The 23637-nt window shown below is 32.1% G+C and overlaps 4 protein-coding genes across 5 annotated transcripts in view; 1 reads left to right on the top strand and 3 right to left on the bottom strand.

The window, feature by feature from the left end:
• Nucleotides 1-23637, bottom strand: part of LOC113393579 (programmed cell death protein 2) — a 324102-nt gene that overhangs the window by 193483 nt on the left and 106982 nt on the right. The gene's annotated exons all lie outside the window — the stretch shown is intronic.
• Nucleotides 867-10584, bottom strand: LOC113393345 (uncharacterized). Its single transcript, XM_026630192.2, has 5 exons — nt 9941-10584; nt 7877-7974; nt 4628-4699; nt 4416-4532; nt 867-4341 (listed from the first exon to the last, which is right to left on the bottom strand). The coding sequence occupies exons 1-5, from the start codon at nt 10152-10154 to the stop codon at nt 3904-3906; spliced, it is 939 nt and encodes a 312-aa protein (XP_026485977.1). The 5' UTR covers nt 10155-10584; the 3' UTR covers nt 867-3903.
• LOC113393489 (protein abrupt-like) lies at nt 16420-20223 on the bottom strand. 2 transcript variants are annotated; one of them, XM_026630388.2, is made up of 6 exons: nt 20141-20223; nt 19736-19941; nt 19452-19628; nt 18876-19208; nt 18319-18463; nt 16420-18142 (listed from the first exon to the last, which is right to left on the bottom strand). In XM_026630388.2, the coding sequence occupies exons 1-6, from the start codon at nt 20175-20177 to the stop codon at nt 17574-17576; spliced, it is 1467 nt and encodes a 488-aa protein (XP_026486173.1). In that variant the 5' UTR covers nt 20178-20223; the 3' UTR covers nt 16420-17573. The 2 variants fall into 2 exon arrangements, with proteins under 2 accessions (XP_026486173.1, XP_026486174.1); XM_026630389.2 differs by having other exon boundaries at nt 20026-20190.
• LOC113393492 (nuclear migration protein nudC) overlaps nt 21247-23637 on the top strand; it is a 28690-nt gene continuing 26299 nt past the window's right edge. The window contains exons 1-4 of the mRNA XM_026630392.2: nt 21247-21456; nt 21710-21787; nt 22004-22223; nt 23161-23321. Of these exons, the coding sequence (XP_026486177.1) occupies nt 21382-21456; nt 21710-21787; nt 22004-22223; nt 23161-23321 (534 nt within the window). The 5' untranslated portion in view covers nt 21247-21381. The remainder of the gene's footprint in view (nt 21457-21709; nt 21788-22003; nt 22224-23160; nt 23322-23637) is intronic.

Raw genomic sequence — 23637 nt, forward strand, 5'->3', positions numbered from 1 at the left:
AGCGTGAATTGGAAATATTTTTTAATAAAATATAATGATCATAATAACGACAACAATAATGTCCTCATCCGAAATCGACAAATACGATATTCTTTAATTATATTTGTGATTAAAGTTTTTTTTCTAATTTTATCTATTTAAAATAAAAATATGAATAATATTTAATTACAACTATAACATAGAGTTACGACGTTAGCGGTGATACTCTTCCCTGGATGCATCCTCCAGCTCTCTACAGTCGTATTGCCGTTTGTGGGAATATTTGAGAGTAAAGCCGGAATACTCATGCAAGTAAAATAACCAAAAACTATAAATGCTGCGCGCCCTGCCTGTAACTTGCTACAATCACGTGACAATATTCTACTTGCACGCTACCTTTGAAACTCAATATTAAATTTTTGCAACAACTGCATAAGACAGAGCCTTTAAAGATTATTTTGCGTAGCTAAGTTAATAAGACATATAAAAATAACAGCATTGTTGTCTCATCTCTCATCTTTCGATATTCTTAAACTTCGGTAATTTCTAATCTCCTAACTATAGAGATACATACATTTAAAAAAAAGGAAACTGCGTAGATAACATCATGCATATTTGGTTGAAATATTTTTTTACGAAAACTTTTGTCTTGTAAAATAATTGATACCTTTATCAATATCATCGTTTTATACCATTCAGTCAGCCACTACTTCTTTAATACGTAGGTATAAAATGTTGACGATAATTAATGAATATTTCATTATAAAATAGTATTTAGACAGATAATTTTATTTTTCTCGTAAAAGGAACGATAAAAAAATATATTTATTTTATTTTAAAAGATTAAATAAGTAGCGGTTTTTATAGATCATTCAAATAATACTACATTTAAGGTTCAGTAAAATGTTTTATTTTAATTGTACATCGACGTCAATATTAAATCAAACTTCAGTGAATTTGGATTCAAAATCTTACAATTTGCTATTAAAACAGTTTCTCTAAATTGATATGAATTAAACATTTAAAACATAATTAAATATTTACAATAATGACATTAACTAGAAGTATTTGTATTCATTACATTTTTCTTTTTAAATTTTCCTTGATAAATCTTTTTTTGAACGATTTGTTGCCATCGCTACTCTTAACTTATATTCATTGTCTAATTTATCAATCGTATTTTCTCTATTTTTCTGAATATATATATATATATAATATATATAAATTATAAATTCACTCAGGTTATAAATTATGATGATTGTGTACTTTTGTACTATTATTTTGACACTTTTAAAATAATGTTACAGTTGACAAATATGTTAAATGACCTTATAAAAAATGAATGAAATTGAATTCATTCGCTAATTTATTTAAAAAATAATAAACTGATATGAAAACTAGAATGATATTACAATAATGGTAAAACTAACTCTGGTGGTAGACAAAATTGTAGGATAGTCAAACGGGAAGCTCTATATTAAGTGAAACACTTAGAATATTTTAAAATACGTTCTGTACAACTCTCTACAGTATAAATTATAAACTCCTAACTTAAATAAATAACAATAGAACTATCTAAAGAAATGTATATTGTATATACATTATATTATGTGGCACAGACTACGTTTTATAATAATGTAAACGAACAAAAAATTATATATCTGTATCTCAAATAAAAAAGTAGTTAAAAAAAATGTTTAACGCACAAAATATTTATTAGCATTCAAGTTGTCTACGTTGAAAAAGAATAAATGAACGCAATATGTCATGACATTTCATGGATCTCCGTATATTGTGTATGATAATTGTATGACATGCTACATCTGTAGAATACTGAATCAAACGTTGTGACAGTTTATACAAAGAGTCTTGACTAATCTTCAATTTTGACCATTATCTAAGCAGTTACATTAATAAAGGTCAACATAACATCTAGTTAGCATCAACTCTTCAATCAAAACAACATTCCTAAAAATAAATCAGTACAACGTAAATTAAAACTTAATCTCATAACTTGATAAATATCCACACAAATTAAACTGTTATTATATAACAAATCACTTTGTATATACTCGTATCTATTGTAATTTATGATAGCGCACACATTAAATAAGTTTAATTATTTATTATATATAATACGCGCGCTATTACATGTATATGTCAAATAACTTTATATAAGTTTATTATCACATCTACTTATACATGAAATTCTCGGTTTAAAAGAGGTTTCATTATTAACTATAATATGGTGTTTCATCAAATTAGACTAGAATAAAATTCTTCCACCTAGTTTCATATTATAATAATTACATAAGGCACTCCTTTAATTTTGCAGATTTGTCGAAAGAGGTTCAGATACAGACACGTAGATTCTTATTGTAAACCGAAGACGATTGGAAGTTTTTGTAATGTACACGAATAACATCGAGTACGTATGTATATTTGAAAGACATTAAGTTTAGAAATAGTTAAGCATATGATAAACGAACAAGCAGTGGAAATGTTTTACTATCAATTAACTATTTGTGAGATTTATGTAAATACTCTACACTTGCACAGAACCATACACTTTAAATTTAAATAAATAAAAACACAGAAAATATATCACAGATACAAAAATAATAGTAATTTGAAAGGGAAGTCGTGGATTTTATAAAACACTTAATGCAATTTAATGTAAATTGTGAGTACACGAAACGATCAGGTCCAATTTTATTAAAACGAAGAGTCCTTATAAGACGCACAAAATTGATCTATCCAGTAAGTGCAGCGGGACATTTAGAAGATTGTGACATTGTTATGTAAGACCGTAATAGGTATTTATTTCAACTTGATTGGACCCCTAGCATTTTTTCAAAAAGCTGTCTTATTCATAAGTAATCTCTTTAAAAATTTACCTACCTAAATATACTTACATGACTTTCATTTCTCATTAATTATTTCAAAGGTTACATGATACCGCGCGGCGTCTTTAAAGCCCCTTTAAAATTATTATTCAAATGTTGTCAAATTCCAAAAATCTTTTCTATAATCCTGCTAGATTGGTTGATAAAAACAAAAAGTTTTTCAAAACTCATTTGTTATTTTTGATAAGCTCACAGCGTTTTTTCATTTAAAGTAGTTGACGAAAGCAAAACCGCCTAATGCCATATGGATTGCATTTAGCTATAATAATAATTAGTTATTTGTAAATTTACGATTACTATATAATCAATAACCACCATAAACTTGTATTTTGCTATACTAACGATATTTTTTTACAAAATAGATTAATAATTACAACAGACAGCTATATCTGTTTTTTTTATTTATCGAGTAATTTAATAACATTCAACTAGGGTTCCTATAAATTTCGTTAAACTCCCTGACAGAACGTTCACATTCGTTTCGTTGAGCTTATTGCGCATAGGTCGTGTACGCGACAGGGTCGTGTATATTTGTCTAAACGTTGGTCCCTAAGATAGCTATTGTAATGATGATATCGATGACATCGACACGGAGCGAGCGGTAAGGGGCGCGACGCCGCGCGTACTGCGGCTGGGCTCTCCAATTAAAGGCACATTGAAAAGTGATTCATTTTTCCTACTCATTGCCATTCCTACCTACTCCTCCGTCGTTCCACACTAATAGTTTAATTTCTTGTCTTTTAAGGTCTGTCTAAAACTAGTCAAAGGGAATAACTAATTTTTCTATTATATTATATCATATCATATGTATATCGATTAAAAGTCACACCACTATTTGTTCAGTTGACTTCATACACTTTAAAAAATTTGGTATCACATCCTAGTTCTAAGATATCGCGGTATCTCCGACATCGAACTACATCATTTTGGCAACGTGGTGGTGAAACTAAAAAATTATCTAATTACCTACAAGGCGGAATCGCCCAAAATTAGCACTAGCGAGAAGACAAAGTTATCCTCAAAAATTTTCTTCACATTTTATTTCCCGAGTTGCCGATTGTGACGTCCATTGTGGGTCGGGTGAAGCTTCCCAGTCTTGAAACGACTCGAACATAAAATTGTCAGTGGAATCCTCCGTTTCATGCGCGACCTCTGCCCGACTAAAGGCTTCGGCAAATTTACCTATCTCAGTAGACCCGAAGGCTTGTTGAAAAGCCGGTAGAGGGACTACCGGTGGTCGCTTTTCTTCTGGCGGAGAACGTCGCTGCTCTGCATAGAAGTGTTCGCGAGTCGGTCGCGCCGCCTCGGACGGTATCATATTTCGCCCTGGAAACTCTTGAATGTTAGCTTGCTTCGGTCCATTTTCCCTATTATAATGTGGTTCTTCGTACGTCGGATAAGGCGTTGACCTTCCATCCTGAGCACAAACTTGATTTTGATGATGCATGTTTGAACCCTGAAAAATGTTTGAGATATTATGATAATTTTCTCTTATCCCATATGTGAATAATCTTTGAAATATATATTTACTTTTAACAATCTACAATCAGAAGCGTAACGCATTGGTTCCCGTGAACACATACTTCGGGAAGCCCATGAACCGTTAGCAGGGTTAATCCCACTCCAGCCTCCTCCCATCATACCCATCTGTAAAACGTATCAAATACTTCAGTCAAATTCGTTCTTTACTCAGGCACAAGTTACGTAACATTACAATGTGTTTTACGAGTATGTTCAGTTACCTGGTAAGGAGACCACATTTGCGGTTCGCAGTAGCCTTGACCACGGCCATTTATGCCACATTCTAAAGGTGGCTGAAAGAACATATAAAATAGGTTTAATACATTAAATTCATATTAAGATAATCTTAATAGACTACAAAAAAAAACAATTCATAGAATTAGAAACAAATACTGATTTTGACAGCTGATTCACGAAGTAGAGTCACGTAGAAAACAAAAACATAAAACAAGATTTTGTTTATATAAACAATAAAATACCGTAAGGAAATTAATGCAATATGATATATACAATGACCAACCATTCCAATATTTGCTACCTAAGAACAACATAAAATTTTCTAAATCATAATACATTTATTTGAGCGCAGAGGTGTAAACTAGTGTGTCATTTGTTAGGGGCCGAAGAGAACGTTTCGCGAGTATCGATTCAAGCTTCGAGTGAAGTAAACGGCGCGTTACATAGCGAACTGATGACGATAAACGAGCAATCGATAACATAAACTTAGCACAATCAATGCCGATTTACTCAGCTGCCGTCGTTATAAGCCCTTTAGTTTTAACTTGAAAATACTTTATTTTTTATTACTTAGAGTTGGTATTTTTTAATTGTTTATTATGAAAGGTAAATACATTATACAGATATAGGTGTGTGTATACGAGAAATAGTTAAAATAGGTCGTTCTAATATTCAATAGTTTAAGATTTGAAAAACACGGTCTATAGAGTAAGACTTTCAAACAGCTTTAATAATAATAATATACTGTCAAGATATATTTCGTTTCATTCGTATGAACAAGAAACATGCTTTTGATAAATAAATGTATCAGCCTATGTAAGTTTAGACTATCAAGTAACATCGACACGCGGGAATGAAGTCCACCACTTATGGACAACGTCTTTGCATGACCACAGCGCAGTCATCCTTTATTTAAATCGAAGAATATCCTTTATTTAAATAAGAATCAAACGAAACGAAATAAAATACACGAAATACTATGATGCTGATGCTGATGATAATGCGTTAAATAATTACATATAATAAGAGCTTTATTTGTATTTCCGTTATTTCAAATTAATTCTCAACGCGTAACTTAGGAGAGCAGGACTCGAACAGTCATTCTATAGTGGGTAACAATTCGATGCATAATACTAACAAATATTTTATCGAGTATCACATATTAAACACACGATTAGTCCTTTAATATACCCGTATATAAAACTAGTATAACGTATGTATGTATATACGAGATAACGTTTAGTGTTGGATGGGGTGGGGCGGCGCGCCACGATCGATGTCCGTCACTCCCTCTGCACTTCTGCGTTGCAGTACTGCATCCGTCACATCTTGGGAAAACCCTACACCTTCTTATTTGCCTTCTCTTATATTTCTTCCATTTTTGTCTATGATATAGCGATTAAATGATTCACATTCATTTAGTTGTAAACGTTAACTAGAAATAGTTAGCACGTTAATATTAATTGCCAAGTTATTTACTATACAATACGTTTGCTATAAACAATATTTCGTAGTTTCAAATTCAAATTCATTAATAAGACGTATTTTTATATGATGACTAAGATATTTATTTAAAGTACATATGAAATGTATGTGAAAATCAAATAAACACGATTTTTATTAACGATATCAGATGTAAGTATTATATCGATTCATAAATCATAACTTTTTACAGCATTCAACGCGACGGAACTTTTGGGAGGTTATGAATATTATAGCGGAGAACTTTATTACAGACCGTAGACTTGTGGCTAAGGTATAAAATTCGAGGAGACAGAATGCTAGATTAAGTTTTTAAAGCAAAAACTTCTTGCAAATAATTATTAATAAAATTCTATTTATGTTTAGTAAGGTTCATAGCTATGTTGACAACCTTGTACATACGTAATTACGCAATGTATGTGGAGCTGAAAACTAGTCATACGGTACATTAGAGTAGTGGCGGGAGATTTGCGGAGGCTAACTATCGAGCGGTAACCGGCGAGCGCGGCGCGAACCACGTGACTTATCGATCAGCGCGCCCACGACACTCGGAAAAATCAACCGCTGACAGCTTTCATGGGCTACCACCCCGCGCCACCCGCCGCCCTCATTAGCGCCTTTGTACCTCTATTCCTCATAATATAACACCGTAAATAATACCACTTTAAAACTACTTCCGTTTTCCAAAATAAAGTCTTTAGCTAAGTACTCAAATATTTCGTTCAATATTGTAAACTTTTTGTCTCATCTCCCAAAAATTAAGTTTTTGTATCTTATGTTAGTCAAAACTGTTCAATAATATTCAAATGTTAAGATAACTTTAACAGGAAGTATAATATATAATGTAGGATCATTTTCTTATTACTCATAAACGTCGTCATAAAAATACTCTACTAAATTAGTTACAAATTATTTAAAAAAAATACGTGGTCTTAAGAATATACAAAAGCCTCCATCCCCAAATGTAATAATTACTCGACCGATTAAACATCCCGTCAGCTGACAAGATGATAAAATGTAGCAGTAAAATGTCAATGACCCGATCAAGCTAAATACGATTAATTCGGATGAAACTTTTGCCAAAACTTGATAAATAGCAAGCATAATTTGACAAAAATCTGAAACTAATACATAGGTTATAAAAGATAGCAAGCAAAATTGAACTCTAAAGCACCAATTATAAGGTTAATAAAGATTAGAATGAATGAAGTTAAGTTTCGCGACGTGGACATTGTACAAACGTAGACTGTCCTCTGACACTGACCTATATATTCAGGAGTGGACGCCGCGCACCGCAACGATATTTCACACTCGAAATGTGCGTACAGCAGCAGTAATTAGTAGTACTTAATATGAAGTTTTGTAGTGCTGTTCTAATCAATTGTTCTGATTTAAATCATAATAAACATATTCATTTAGTTATAAAAAACATAACTTTAAATATGCAACATGTTATTATACTACATACTTTTGTAGAGTTTTACAGTTAAAAAAAACACATAGTCGTTTAATTAAAAAAAAGTAGGTAGCAAATATTGATATGAAATTTCCTTCTGTCAATAATAGACTTTACATAATATAGGAAATAAAACTAGTCTTCTTTGCTATTGATTAAGTTATTAAGTATTAAATTATTATGAACGAGATAAAATAAACGTTAATTCATGAGAAATCAAAAACAATTAAATTCAATACTTATATATATATATTTTTATTGATTTAGTAAAAAACTATAAATAATACATAATTACCGTATGCGGTAAGGGCAAATGCGCGGGATGCGTGCGTAGCTCCCGCCTCGCCAAGGCTCGTCTCGTCCGCGCCTCCTTCAGCGCGTAGGCGCCGTAATCTGACAGAAGTATAGTTGTCAATTATTATTTTCTATTTTTACCTTAAGTTTTTTTCTAACTTGTAAAACAACTGTAATAAAAATAAATATCAAATTATTTTATGTGATTTAAGTATTCAATAAACTCATTATTATTTTATATTTTTATTAAATCAATTTATATTTGATCTATTTTAGAACCTGTAAGATTATGAAGCTATTCATATTTTTTTATTATTAGCCCTTCACTGCATTATATAATGTCTGTTGATAAACATCAAAACTTCGTTTTTAAACGTCTACTAAATACCTGCTACGAATATTTAATAGATGAACAGTTTTCGTCATCAATATAAACATCTATTCACACTGAGATTAGTTAACCCGTAATATTCTATAAATTAAATATATAATACATGTAAGGTGCTTCTAAGTATAAAGTATTGAACCCATAACTCTTTGGTTATACACTAAAACGTAATTAAAAAACTTCTAAATTAAGTTTTTTAAATTTATAAATTATATATAAATTTATTTGAGCATTCATAAAATTTAAAACTGTGTGCTTTATATTACTTACACAAAGCCTTATGAATAAATATTTTTGTATAATTTAATCTCGCCAATAAAAATTGTATACTTCATTGATCTGATGTAACTTACGCTACATTGTCACAATTTCCTTCGCGAGATATTCTATGTAAATAATGAAATTAAAATACAAATTGCTCACTGTCAAGCTCGCGTTTAATCGCGAGACTAGGAATGCCATTTCCATATTCATTTATTTTGTTTATTCGGCTGTAAACTTTATGCGACAAAAACTTCAACATTTTTAATGTTAAATAAATTAAATTCGTTTGTATCTTAATTTCTAAAATCTTTTACAAAATCGAATACAGAGCAAAGTTAAAGTAATACACATATCGCTTGCTTGTATATTGATGCATAGTTACAAAACTGACGCGGTCGTATTCACGTAGCCTGTAAAGTTCATAGTGAGAGGAGACGCGGGTGTTAGCACCCCGGTCAATATGTAGAGTGGCTGTGCGCCGTGCGGGCAATCAATCCCGCGCGCGGGTTGCGGGGTCGGGGGACCACCTGTAGCGCGACCCCGCCCGCCCCTCCGTCGACACGTGCGGCAGACGTCGCGCGTCGAGAAATCCGCCCAAACGTAAACATTAATTCTTACTTCATTCTTCATTGTACAGAATGTCGCCTCACCACGCGCGTGGATTCCGATCTCTCGAATATTGGTAAACAAACATCACCTCTTAACGAAACAACCTCAACTAACATTTGTAAAGTAATAAATCTAATGAACTTTCATACAATTTAAAACTTACGTAGGTTGTAACGAATAATTACACATGCTAGATACACGTTTATTAAATCACATTAATATAATTCTTTCTCCCTTTAACTTAAAATGGTAACATTTATTTTACGTTTAAATTTTAGTATTTAATATATCTTAGTTCTCAAACAATATATTAGGAGTAAATATTAAAAGGAACCTCTATAAAAATATAAGCATTTTAAGCTTCTTAAATTTTTAATTGCAATTATTCAATTAAAATACATAAATATATTTAGTTTACGCAATACAAAAAACACAATGTTACACTTAGGAAATCAATTGTGCTTTTAAGAATTATAGATATAAAATTTATAAATTGTCAAAAGGTATGTTTTTACATGGATGTAATATTCGTATTTGTTGTTAACTTGTTTTAGTAACAAACAAATGATACTGATATTGTACTGATACTTGTAAATGGTAAAAAATCTTTTGATGATTTATAGATTTTAAAAAAGGTAAAATTGATTTTTCTGTCTCTCAATGATAAATAATTACATTTAGATTGAATAACTTTCATACCCAGAGTTATGAATGAAATGTAAGAGATTATTTTAATAAATGTATATGTTCTTTAATCAGAGATTATATCAAAATAAATGAAACATTTAAAAAAAAAATACCAACCCATGGACATGGCATGGTCGCTGTGGTGCACGTGGTGCGCGGGATAATCGTAGCGGTAATAGCGCGTATAGGGGTCGTGCGCGTGCGGTGAGTAGTAGGCGTGCGCGTAGGGCGTGTAAGGCAACGGTGCGTAACCGTAGCCTTCCCAACCGGGGCTCGCACCGTACTGTGCGTGCGCTTGCCCGCGGTACTCGCCGTAGTTGCAGCAGTCCATCGCTGCCTGCGCCTACGCAGCCGGCAACGCGTCCGGCCATGCTCGTCCGCAACCGCGCGCACTTACACGCATCGCACTCATGCTCTCTAAATTATCTGTCCGTACTACCGTACTTTGCCGCGCTCCAAATACATTACAAATAAAAAATATTCATCGTTCGAATTAAGAATTCTAGGAATCAAATAAAACTTTAAACAATTTGGCCGCTTTAAAAAGTTCAAATCAGTGCAGCAAAATCACGTAGAGTTCGAACGCAGTTTCGCGGCGGGAAACGAACGCGGTTGCGACGTTAGCTAGCTAAAAGAGGTCGGTCGAGTTTGCCGGCGAAGCGGCGACAGCGAGAGATTCAGTAAACGAGGGCCGGGGTAGAGGGTGCGGGCCGCGGGAGGGGCGACGCCCGCTCGCCGGCGGCTCAGCGCAGCGCGGCGCTCGACGGACGCCGACTGAAGGCGCCGCGGAATCGATACGCTGCCGCCGCGTGCCCGCGCCCGCTCTACCTGCCCGCGCCCGTATTGCGCGCGAACTTTGTCTTTCTCCACGAAATTTTATATTTAGAACCATGGTGAAACAATTGATCAATACTTTGCACTATTAATTAGTACACACTTTCGCCCTCCAACGGTACTATTTCGGTTCATAACAAACTTTTATTCATATTAGAATTTTTTTGGTGCAAATTTTATATTACTTGAAGCTTTTGAAACATACGCATCGAAAGTTGCTTAATGTTGTTTATTTTTTTACCATCGGCTTAAATTTTATGTAAGTATATGCAATAATACGGATTTAATTAATAAATATAATATTAGGTGCGTAGCTAGTAAGTGAATGATAGTTGCAAAGTTTTATCGTATTGCGCGTAGGCGACAGTGACCCACATTACGGTCAATTATAGTTATGCGACGAACTACGCACCACCCTACGTCCTTCCGAGAAACTGGTCATTTTAAACTTTTAATTCGATTGTCTAACTTCTTAATAACATCTCTACAATTACATCTTGTTAAAGCGCTGAAAAAAACATTACAAACTCGAAAAATCACCTTATCTTAAGTCAAACATCACATCATGAATGTGCTTATGGCTTGATGATTAAGATATTCGGGAATGAAGTCGAAAATAAATTAAATTTAAGACACTAGTATTAAAGATTGAGTAGAGGTTAGCCATAAAGACAACGTATAACTACGTAACTTTAGCTACAGTCTACATATTGGGCGCCTACATAGTTCACAGCTTCACTTTCACTCATTGATCAATAAACATTTCTATTGATTCTCTGTTACCTAATTACAGCAGGGACTAGCAATAAAAATATGTTCTTTAGCATTGCAGGTACTAAAAAATGTATAGTTGAACACCAATGTCTACATCTACATTCGAATGCTGATTTCGCGCCAAACGGTGTACTAACAGATATAAAACAGACATTTGACGCGCGAAAATTTTGAATTGAAACTCTTTTAATAAACTTTTTCAATTGAAATTCAATCTTCATGTTGGACGTAAATAATTTAAATTGATTGATTAAATACTTTTTTAATGTAATTTAAAGTACTTAGCTGTACGATATCGAATGACGTGTGACATATTATGAGTATTTCAATGTGCATTTATTATTATTATTATAGTTAATATTTTTGGTACAATATGACAGACTGTTGAGCAGTTAAGTCCTAATGATACGTTGTGTAGCGAGTAGAGAAGCCAGGCGCGGGTTATCATGCAGATTGCGGCGAATCAATAGGGGCGCCTCGGCCACTGACGGCGGACGACGATCAATAGCGTCCCAACGGAGCTGTCTCCGCATTAAGGGGCTTCCTCGAACGCCTTCACATATATCCACAAGCTATCTACACTTCATACATCACTCCACGATGCAAAGAATAGCGTACTTATGCAGTGGAATTTTAGAGAGAATAATAAGCAATAATAATTCTTGATGCATTTTTAAGTTTTTATATGATTATTATTAATATTTTTTTATTCAATAAGAAAAATTATAGACAGCACTAATTTTTTGTACAGTTATAAAGTTTATATTTTATACAATCTTATACAAAAGTTTATGAAGGCGACCTTAGTTGGAAAGTATTCAATAAATCGAAGGTTGTTTTAAAGTCACCTGCAAGGACGGATCTTATTTATCACAATAAATGTCTAATTTTATTTCAATATAACTAAATGTTTATTTATAACAGACAAGACTAATGATAATTTACATTTTATTCATTGCAATAACTATTGTGAATCATGAATGAAATAAATATTAAAAAATATGTAATATGTTTATTTTTTGTTTTCATAAATTTTATTGTTTCACTATAATATCTCTTGTAGACACATAATAAATGCTCGCTTATATTGATTAAGCCGACTACAAAAGTTTTAAAATATTTTAACTTAAACAAACTACAAATAAACCTCTATTAAACGTTGTCCAAAATACGTCACAAACTTAATGTTTAATACGTGGTTTTAATCAAATTTATTAATCTATAAGCTTATACTGATTTTAGGTAAACAGCACAAACTTTATTTATTGTGGACAATATGCTAACATCTGATTATAGAATACAATTTCTGTTTAATCAAATTATTAAAACGATGTACATATATTGATTGTCAGTTTGTCAATATTTTAAAACACTACGGTTGTTGATCATTCTATAACGTACATACTTCCCTATTCAGTCTTAAGTATAATATCAATAAATAATTTCATTTATATTTTAAAATATCTGAGTCTATTATCTCCATTTTCGATGAAATATTGCTTATTGAAAATATAAAATTAATAGTTTTGGTATATATAGAAAAAAGAAAAAAATAGTATTGTTTACACTCTACTCTGCTCTAAACTCAATTTAAAACAACCGGCCAGATCTGGACTAAATTATTTGTAATAACTTTGACGTAATATAAATTTACGAAACCCTTTCGTACTTTTAAGTTATATATTGTAAGGAATCCTCGGTGCGCAGGTCCGTCTCGCACGTGGCTCACTTTTATTATTCTTTTTATTTTCGATTTAAGTACAAAGAAGTCATTCGTTGAAGATTTATATCTATCGTGAAAGCTACTGTTATTATGATATTTTTTAAATAGATTTTAGCTTACTAACAATGCTTGAAAGCTTAAACAAATATAAATAGATAAATACTAACTCTTGGTTGTTAAGATAGGTAATCATTTGTCTTCTTTTTTTAAAATTATACATTTGGTTTTTATACAACCAATTGGTATATTTTGGGAATTTATAATATAAATAATCTACTTACCATTAATAATATGTTATTAAACTAATCTCTCCGAGATTATCCATTACTGTTCTTGTATTGATTTCAGTTTCCGAAAATATGACCGTATGAACTCAGCTAAAAGTCAAGTGGATATCCATTTTCCTGGTAAGTAATCAATAGTGGGACATTTACAGTACTTTATGCTTGAATCCCAAGAAAAGATTTTTTCTCGAAGATGAAATTAGGGGTTAGGCTACCTTATCGTGAGTGGTATGCCCATAGGCATTGGCGCTGTAAGAAAAGTTAACCAATCTAACTAAGAAGTTATGTCCCTTTTTTCTGTAATTATACTGGCTCACTCGCCCTATAAATCTAAACACAACAATACTACGTAGTGTTGTTTTAGTGGTGGTAAAGTAATAATAGGTGTAAATTGGGGATGAAAAACTTTGGATCCCTTTAAAGCTTTTCCTTAGCGATATCCATCAGTGATTACAAGATTTGTGATTGTGGTTAAATATGGGAACTTGATTTGTGAAATATACTTTTATTTATAAATAAAAAATATTAGAGAAGTATAATCGGCATATCCAAATGATAACATAATTATTTGAAATCGGTAATGTATATTAGAGCATATTTCCACTTGATATATGTAACAAGTCTTATGATATGTCTCTCTTCTATCTTTATTCTAGTAGCTTACATTTCACAATTACACTGTAGCAATTGATAAACCCCAAATGACAGAAATAACACCCCAAAATGGTTAAAAGGTAAGTTAGTTTGAGTTTGATTTTTAAAAGCCACCCCACTACTATTCACTAGTTTTCTCGGTATAGGAAGAGTTAGACTATAACACAACATGCTGGTCTAGTTCAGTTAGAAGATGGTAAAAGTTTGTAACCTCAAACTTTACAGATATTATTCGAGAATAGTTGAAATAGACAGGTATCCTCTCGACGTCTTCCTTTACCATCAAAAATATTAAATAATACATTATGTCCACCTTAGAAAAATACGTTGCCCGTATTCTGGGATGAAAGTTTTGTGACGCAGTTATACTAAACTGTCACTGCTTCTTAAATCCATGCGTTCATTTAACGCACAATTTTGTTTTTGGTGTTGAATTGACTCGATTTCAGACACAAATTTGTTCCGGTTTTCTTCGATGTTTTTCCGAGAAATATTGGCACGGCCGGTGTATGAGGTGTCTACGGTACTGTCGTCTGCATAACAGTGAATGTTCCTGATTTGCAACACGTCATTGATATGCAGAAGAAACAGAGTGGGTGATAGAACGCAGTCTTGTGGAACACCAGCATTGACGAAATTTTGGTCGGAGCATGCACCGTCGACAACGATCTTGATGCTCCGATCTGCCAAAAAGCTGGTAATCCAATTGCATCATTTCCTGGGAAGGCCATAGGAAGAAAGCTTCGAAAGAAGCGCTTTGTGCCACACGCGATCGAAGGCCTTCACTATGTCCATACTGGCTGCTAATGCCTCCCCCTTGCTCTCAACTGCTTCCGCCCATTTATGAGTAAGGTAAACTAGAAGATCACCGGCTGAGCGACCCCGGCGGAAACCGGCACTCTGGCGGTCACTAATCAGCTGGTACTCCTCTAAAAACCACAGGAGCTGGCAGTTTACAATGGACTCCATTACCTTGGAGAACAAGGGGGTGATGGCTATAGGCCTATAATTGGACGGGTCTGAGCGGTTACCCTTTTTAGGAATCGGATGCACCAAAGCAGTCTTCCAGGAGATCGGGACGACGCCTAATGCGTAGGATTGCCGGAAAAGACGCGTTAAGATCGATGCCAACTCGGGAGCACATGTCCGTAGCACGATTAGAGGGATGCCATCGGGTCCACTCGACTTATAAATGTCCAAGGAAAGAAGTGCTTTACGAACTGCACTTTGCCGGAATTTAACTTCCTGCATCGTGGTATCACATCGCGGGATTGTTGGTGGTTACATTCCTCAGTAGCATTCCATCGATAGCGTTAAAAGATCAAGATAATTCAGTGGTGCTCGCGTTCGCAATTTTTGGTAAAAATTGACGTATTCTAACAACAAGGCATCTCCACTGCAGGTTGAAACATACTTCGTACTAAATTTAATCAAAACCCGTGTAGCCGTTAAAGCTTAACAGATATACAAATAGACTTACTTTCGCATTTGTAATATTTGTAAATAGATAAAAGATTTACATTTGATGTAATTATGAATTTTGATAGTAACGTAAGTATTTGAATGTACATATGTATGTATGCGTATACTGGTGACATGTATATTTATATTTGTAGGTACGTTATGTAAATTTCCTATACTTGCATAGCCATGCTCTACAATGACTAGCTCAAAGGACACACAAGATCTTAAAACCACTTAGTGGGCCACTTAAGCTTACCGACTGCCTACTCGCTAGTTACTACTACAATGCAGATACTTAATTGAAAATGTTATGCAACTAAATTATCACTTAAGTGATTAGAAGTCTAGTCATGTGACGAAAACTATTATACATTCTGAATTCACGAAATATATGTCATGCTATAGTACTTTTAATGGAATGACTTTAATAAATTAACTGATACTGATGATGTGGTTCTTACATGATTCAGATAATGCTCGCGTCGGCCAGTCTCGATGGAGAGTGGCAAAGTGCCCAACCGTGCAAGACATAGATGCAATGTCTATTCCCCCTCTCTGATAATCCAAAATTAGGCAATCCAAGACAACTAGAGTTCAGGTGCACCACCAATGGCTTGACGTACTTGTCGAAGCACGTAAGTTTTAACACTGCTAACTTCCAAACTTTGAACTACTTCTTCACCTTTTTTGATAGACAAACTCAATAAAATATTTTTGGCTCGACATGAGGTTTGAATCCAAAACTTAGAGATCCACAGCCTTCTAAATAGCCATGTATAAACGAAGCAATCAATGAACCCCCTATTGAATGAATTAGTTGTAAATAAATAAAGGAAAAAGGAAATATATAAATTAAATAAATGTTGAAAAGCATTTTTTATTTTTAACATAATTAAAATATAAATCTTGTAAAATTTTCGAATAAAATGTTTAACAATATACATATACAACACATATATATTTAACTAATCAGTAAATACATACAATTTCATCGAAGCTTAAAAGCCTTCCTTTCAATCAATACAATCTTATAATATATTTTTAAAAAACCTACATACATTTCACTAATGGCATCTCCCACACTAACATAATATTATATATTTCAACTTACGAAATAAAAATTTAACTCGGTAACAATCAACAAGGTATAAATAATTATATGCATCTATAAAGTAAATGATTATAACATTATGTAACTGATGCTTTTACATATAATTTGTAAATTGTAAAGTTACAAGAAACTTGGTAACTAAATAAATATATTATCCGTATATCATAGACACTTAACATTATATCAATTTGGCACAAATTACCAAAAAGATCGATATACAACTATGAAATATTTGTTTTATTTACCACACTTAACTAATGTGTATACTGAATCTTCACAATTTATTGCCTACGGAAAATACTGTTGGTGATAAAAATATGTAAAAGACCTATAAAATTTATGACTGTTTTTTATAAAAACATTTTTTGTAATACCTCAATCTGCATAATTATCTTAATACGGCGATTTTGTTTCGTTATTTATGGAATCTCATAAATACGTCGTAGAATAAATCACTTACAAAAATTGGAAATATTTTTTGAAACAGTTTTCAAGTTTTCTATTCTGTGACTATTACTCCATTAACATCAATATCATCTTAAAATAACTTACATCACCTAGACGATAGTAAAAACTTTTAGTATATTCTGGAGCACCATTAAGAGCTATTCTTAACTACAGCTCCACTGTGTCTGCACCTTCATCATTTATATGTAATATCTATTTTGGAGAGATCTAGTTTCCCTTGCAATATGCAAGCATAATTTTTAATTTTAAATAGTTTCAGTTTATAATAGTTTAAATATATTAATTCTAATATCATAAGGCTCACTTAAAATACAATGGTATTTCTTTATAATAATTTAGTTGTTTCTAATAGTTCGGTATTTAAAATTTTTATATAAAAATAATATTCAAGGCACAAATTTTCGTGAATTAAAATCTAAGGCACACAATTTGATGAGATTAATTTCGCTGGCCGTGACTGGTCCACATGTGTTCTTTGAATGTTTCCCTCATTGTGAATGATCGGGGACATAAATAACAACAGAGCCTATTTGTTAAATCTGAGTGCATTAACCTTACATGATACTTCAGAGCAGATTGATTTGAATATTTCATTCCACAATGTGGACAATCCCCACATATAGCTGCATGATTTGATTGCTGATGAGAAGTCATTGTTTGAGAAGTTGAAGCACCACCTGTTAAGCCAGTAACTGTTGACATTCCAGCCAATAATAATAATGCATGGGACTGTTCTTGAGTGTATGTTTCTGAGTCAGTCCCCTCATTATGTTCTGATAACAATACCTCTGGTTCATAATCTAGGTCAGATTTTGGTGATGGTTTCTCAGTCTTAACTAGTGAATCTTCATTAGGTGATATTTTGACAGGGCTTTTAGACAAGGTAGGAAAATTAACTGGATCAATGCTTGATTCTTTTGGTCGAATAATATTTTGTATATCTGACACGTTTGGCACTTTTTTTAAGGTTGGACTGGCACAAACATCACTTTTTGAAGGGTTGATTCCTTAAATACACATAAAATAATAAATTATTTTACATAGCTAAAAAAGTAACAATGCCCTATTGCTGCCCTAAGGTCTCCTCTTCCTTGTTGAAAAGAACATAATAATAACATGACTAGCAGTAGAAGTGAATAAAAAAATTGCCAATTTGCTTAAATTGATATTTAAAAAATCTTACCTGAGATTAAAGATCTGGCAAGCATACTGTTTTCATAGTCAGGTAGACTATCATCATTCTCAGAGTTAATTGTTTGAGTGGGAATAGGTGAGGCATTTTCCTCATCCCATTCTGTTTTTATAGTAATTGGAATGTCATCTTGTACCTAAAATTAAATTGAATAAATGAATTAATTATAATATGTATTTACAATATGAGGAACGGTTAATATTTCTTACATCACCAAAGTCTATAAAGGCAGTAGTAACTGTTTACCATTGATGGCCTTTTTGCACAATCGCCTATTTCATAATAAAGAAGATATATTAAACAGTATCAGTGATGTCTTCAATAATAAATATTAAATTATACTATATTTTTCAACATTACCTAGGAATATACATATTACATTGTGTAATTAAAAAGTTTCAAAGGCATAAACAATATAACTGTATAGCTATCATATATGTTGACTGCAAAATATCAGGTTATATAACTTCTGTCAATATTTAGAACTTGAATATATGTATATAAATAAACCAATAAGAATCTTATTAATTTTTATTAACTAAACTTACCTGGGTTGCATTTTTTCCATTAGTTGTCATATAATGTTCATTTTTTCCCTCATTTTTCTTATCTATGTGATTTTCTGGTGCAAACAAGTTGTCAACCTTTGTAGTTTGGGAACCATTATTTTTGAAGTACACGTCACTTGTTTCTTGAACTTTAATCTTTTTGTTTCCATCCCCAAAAGACACATCAGTCGGTTTATCAGATGTACTACTCCTTCTTTTCTTCAGTGCAGGGATTTTAGTTTCTTTATGAGCTACATGCAATTGTGGCTTTGCAGAAATTGTTAATTGAGTATACAGTTTGTTTGTTGCACTTGTTGTGAAGAAACTGTCGCTCTAAGAAAATGTTAAAATTTTACATTTATAAAAACTTCCACATTTAGTGTTAACACATTGTAGAAAAATTAAACCTTAACAATTTACTTAATTCTACTAGAGTTTACTCCCAGGTTACTTAAGACCAAAGAGACACAATTGTAAACTGATAAATACTTGCACTTAAGCACTATGTATGGTATTGGACATTCTAAATACACCATTAAATACTATACATAACATTATATATAATATTATACTTGCCTGTTGTGTCACTCCTGTCAAGCCTTTGACTTGTAGCAAAGCTGCTGTGTGCAGAAAGGATGATAACTTACTTTCTTCTATAAAAACTTCCCCTTGGTACATATATGACAACAAACTAAGAATATCATCAGCTGACACATCTTTTAAAATTATTACTGGATGTTGACATGGATTCTCCTGTAAATAAAATCAAATTAGTATATAATCTATTGATAACTTTTAAACATCCTTCAGGCAGTACTAGTGTTATAAACGTGAAGGTTATAATGTCCCAAGTCATTCACCTTGAACACATTCCTAAAGTACGGGCTGCATGCTGACAGTATTACTTTGTGGGCCTTGATATTTCTGCCTTCACAAGTTAACGTAACATCGACCAGATCTTCAGAGCACTTTAATGAATCTAATGCACTAACTATATTAGTCTGGAAGTTATTCCACCGTAAACAAAACTGGTCTGCCATAACTATATTGTGTTCGTTAGATAAATCTGAAAAACAAAAATACATTCGCTGCTTTTACTAACGATTGTAAGCAAACAACACCAAAAAAAGTTATAATGACTTTTACACACCAATTCACACATAACTTTACAAAACGCAGAAAGTTTTAATTTATGTATTTCAATTTTTATAATAGCAATAACTTTATAGAGACAATTTTACAAGAATAAAAATAAAGTGCATGACCTCCAATGACACAGTCTTCTTTCACTTTTTGGGCCATAGACAAATTAATGTTTTTAAATGCAGTTTGCAACCATGCACTTTTATAAGGTATTCGGATACTCAACAAGAGACTAATGATAACTGATCATAGACCATTTACAAGATTCGTCCAATCCTTTAAAGAATTTCCTTTTTTATTTTTAAATCGTAATAATAGTCCTTATATAATTAATAAAAAATAACAAATCTTGATGATAAATAAAAATCGTTTTATAAATACTCATAAATAAATAAAATACGTGTGTCTCGGGACGCTGGACAGAAGTGATTTATCTTAAAAAAAAACCGTCTGTCCAAATTACGGCTAGCGGTAGCTATGTTGGTTTGAGTGAGAGAGGAGTAGCCTGCCTACCGCTGACATATTATGTGTAAGAGAAAGGGAAGCTAGACAGACTGTCACAGCGGCGCACAACGAAGCGGTTTAGCCTCCTATAAGAAATTATTAATTCAAAACTAATCCATATTTGTTGATACAAATTTTACATGATTGAAACTAGAAAAATGGTATATTTAGTGTTAAAAAATATTGACAAAAAAAATCTAAGTTTTCACGTGTGGTGAATAATTCTCTTAATATAAGTTTAGTAAATTTATATTATAAAAAGTCTAACGAATACACAACAAACTATGAGAATAAAAGTAGATGTAAAAGACTTAACTATAATAAATAATATAATTTTTTTTTCATTATAAATACCTATAATCGATAAAATGAAAATCAAAAGGGAGGCCAAACCAAATTTTATGTAGGCAAGATCATGGAGGTGTCTTAGATTATTCTGGGGATCTAGGCCCGAGAGAAGAGTATTTGGAATTGTTAAAAGTAATATTCAAACAGTAAATGATATAAATCTCAACTTACGAAAAGATATTGCAATTTTAGTTCTTATGATCAATATTATTTTAATTGCCTTCAATAACATTTTGAAATATTAAAATATTAATTAGGGTAAATTTTAACCTAGGACGTTTTAGGATTAATAAGATTTGATCAGATCTTATATCATCCAATATTTTATTTTATTAGTGATGGCAATTATAGTCTGCCGGTAACTTCGTTTTGTTGGTGTTGCTGTTGACTGTTGTGTATCTAAAGAAACGTGCGCATGAATTGCATTTTAATATTAGATTTATAAGGTATCGATAAAGTAGTATACGTATTAGTGTTCGTCGTTTTAGAAAGAAAAGACTCAATATAAAAAATGAGTAACGATCCTGAAAAGTTTGATTCCATGCTTCTTGCAATGGCACAACAACATGAAGGTGGTGTAAAGGATGTAAGTTGAACCTTATTTATAAATCGGTTTGGTCTAAATTTTAAAAGAATTTTCTAGAAAAACAATGCTGGTTTGTATTGATCCAATATGGAATTTAATAAATGGCAGTATTAAGTCTGTTTTTGTTTTTTTAGCCAGCTAATTAATCAATACTGATTGTAAAATAAAGAAATTAGAACTTAAGCCTGTAAAATACGAAAACACATGTTCAGTTGAAATATGTTCTAATATAATGAACTTTGGTTACTTTCAGTTATTGGGGACAATAGTTAGTTTCTTAGCAAGAAAAACAGATTTCTTTACTGGAGGAAAAGATGGAGAGTGGGAGAAGGTATGTTATTGTCTTTTATACATAACTATTCTCATTGTTATACTCGATTTTGATAATTTCTATTGAATGATATAGATTTGCAGATTCCGTTGTATTTGATGTAAAACAAAAATATTATTTTGAAATATCAGAAAACTTGAAAACAGAAATTAAGTGAAAATTGTGATCTTTATAATTTTAATAACAATTACATATGTAATAATAAAACATTTCCAGATAGTGAAAGACACATTTTATAAACATGCAAAGAAAGCTCAAGAGGAGGCTGATAAAATTAAGAAAGAGAAAGAAGAAGCTGATAGACGGCTTAAGGATATTCAGCAGAAAAAAGAGCAGGAACGTTTAGCTCGAGACTTTGAACCGGCTACTGTGAAGGAACTTACAGAAGAAGAAGCTGTTGAGTTACAAGAAGATATTGATAAAGATACAAAGAATAGTAAGTGTACTATCCCTCACCCATAACTATTTACTGGTGTCTTCGTTCTACTTTCCTTAGATTTAATTTTTATTTATAAATCTTTATGACCATCACTCCTACAATGTAAACTGACTAACTACTGAAAATGTTTGCTTAGTAATACTAACCTCTTGTTTAGTTTTTTATTCTCAGTGAGAATTTACAGTGACAAATAAGTATTTAATATGGCTCATATATTCATGATATAGGCATTAGACATTTTAGAACCTTTTCTTTCGCATTTCTCTTATCAAATATATCAGTTTGATATTTTTGGTAAATTGTTTTCTATATTTCCACAATGAAAATTAACCTATAATGGTTAGGAGCTCATCTACTAAATAATTATTAAATCTCACTGTTCCGCCATCAACTAATCAGATATTTTACTACGAACAGCAATTTGAGGAGTGAAAAAAACAGAACACCTGATGGTAGGTACATTGTCATGGTGGGTTGCATAGTTGATCATGTTGTTGTTGTAAGAAGTAGGTAATTTTTGTTAAAATCAATGGAGGAGATAATCTCTGATTCTCAGGTCATATATAAACTGTCTGCCTGCTTATTAAAATTAATTAAAGTGAGTCAATCAGAATACTACCAATAGCAACGGCTTCACAATACTGGTGTGCTCTTCTATCTATCTTCTGTTTAATAGTTTAGTTTTACAATATATATATTTGTCAATTTTATTTAATGAATTAACTAATAAGCAAATTATAGTAAATATTTGTTTAATGTATAAAAAATATATGTATTTTTTTTATATAAATCAGATTAGTTAATACCTAAATATTATTATATTTAAGCCTCAAATCCTATTTTCATCTAGAATTCAAGCTTTAAACAGAGATTTTTTAACAGGTTTTTTTGGAAAGATAAGTTGTTAATGGATTGCTCATATTCATTGTTTTAGAAAACGAAAATGGCAGTGGTGATGTTGCAGCTACTGACGCCGAAATGGCAGATGCAGCTGAGGAGGATGATCCTAAAGAAAAAGGCAAACTAAAGCCGAATTCTGGCAACGGCTGTGATCTTGAACATTATAGGTGGACCCAAACCTTGGAAGAAGTTGAGGTAAGCTCTTTTATTATCCTGAAATAAACTGATTCGAAATATTGTTGTTATGTATGTATAACTTGTATTGTCTAACATCTCTAAGTATTGTTGAAGGATTAAATTTATTTGCAAAGTTCAATACAGGACTTCCAAGTATGATATCTACAAATTTAGGGTTAAAAACCAGATATTGTAAGACATTGAAATGATTTCTCAATATGGTATTTGCTCTAGTACACAGTCAAAGTTAAAAGTACTGGCACAGGAAATGGATCCAAGCATTCTTAAAAAAGTAAAATGTAATTGTAATGAAAAGTACAATTACATTTTTCTT

Source organism: Vanessa tameamea, chromosome 6, assembly GCF_037043105.1.
Source record: "Vanessa tameamea isolate UH-Manoa-2023 chromosome 6, ilVanTame1 primary haplotype, whole genome shotgun sequence".
In the NCBI taxonomy this organism is placed as follows: domain Eukaryota; kingdom Metazoa; phylum Arthropoda; class Insecta; order Lepidoptera; family Nymphalidae; genus Vanessa; species Vanessa tameamea.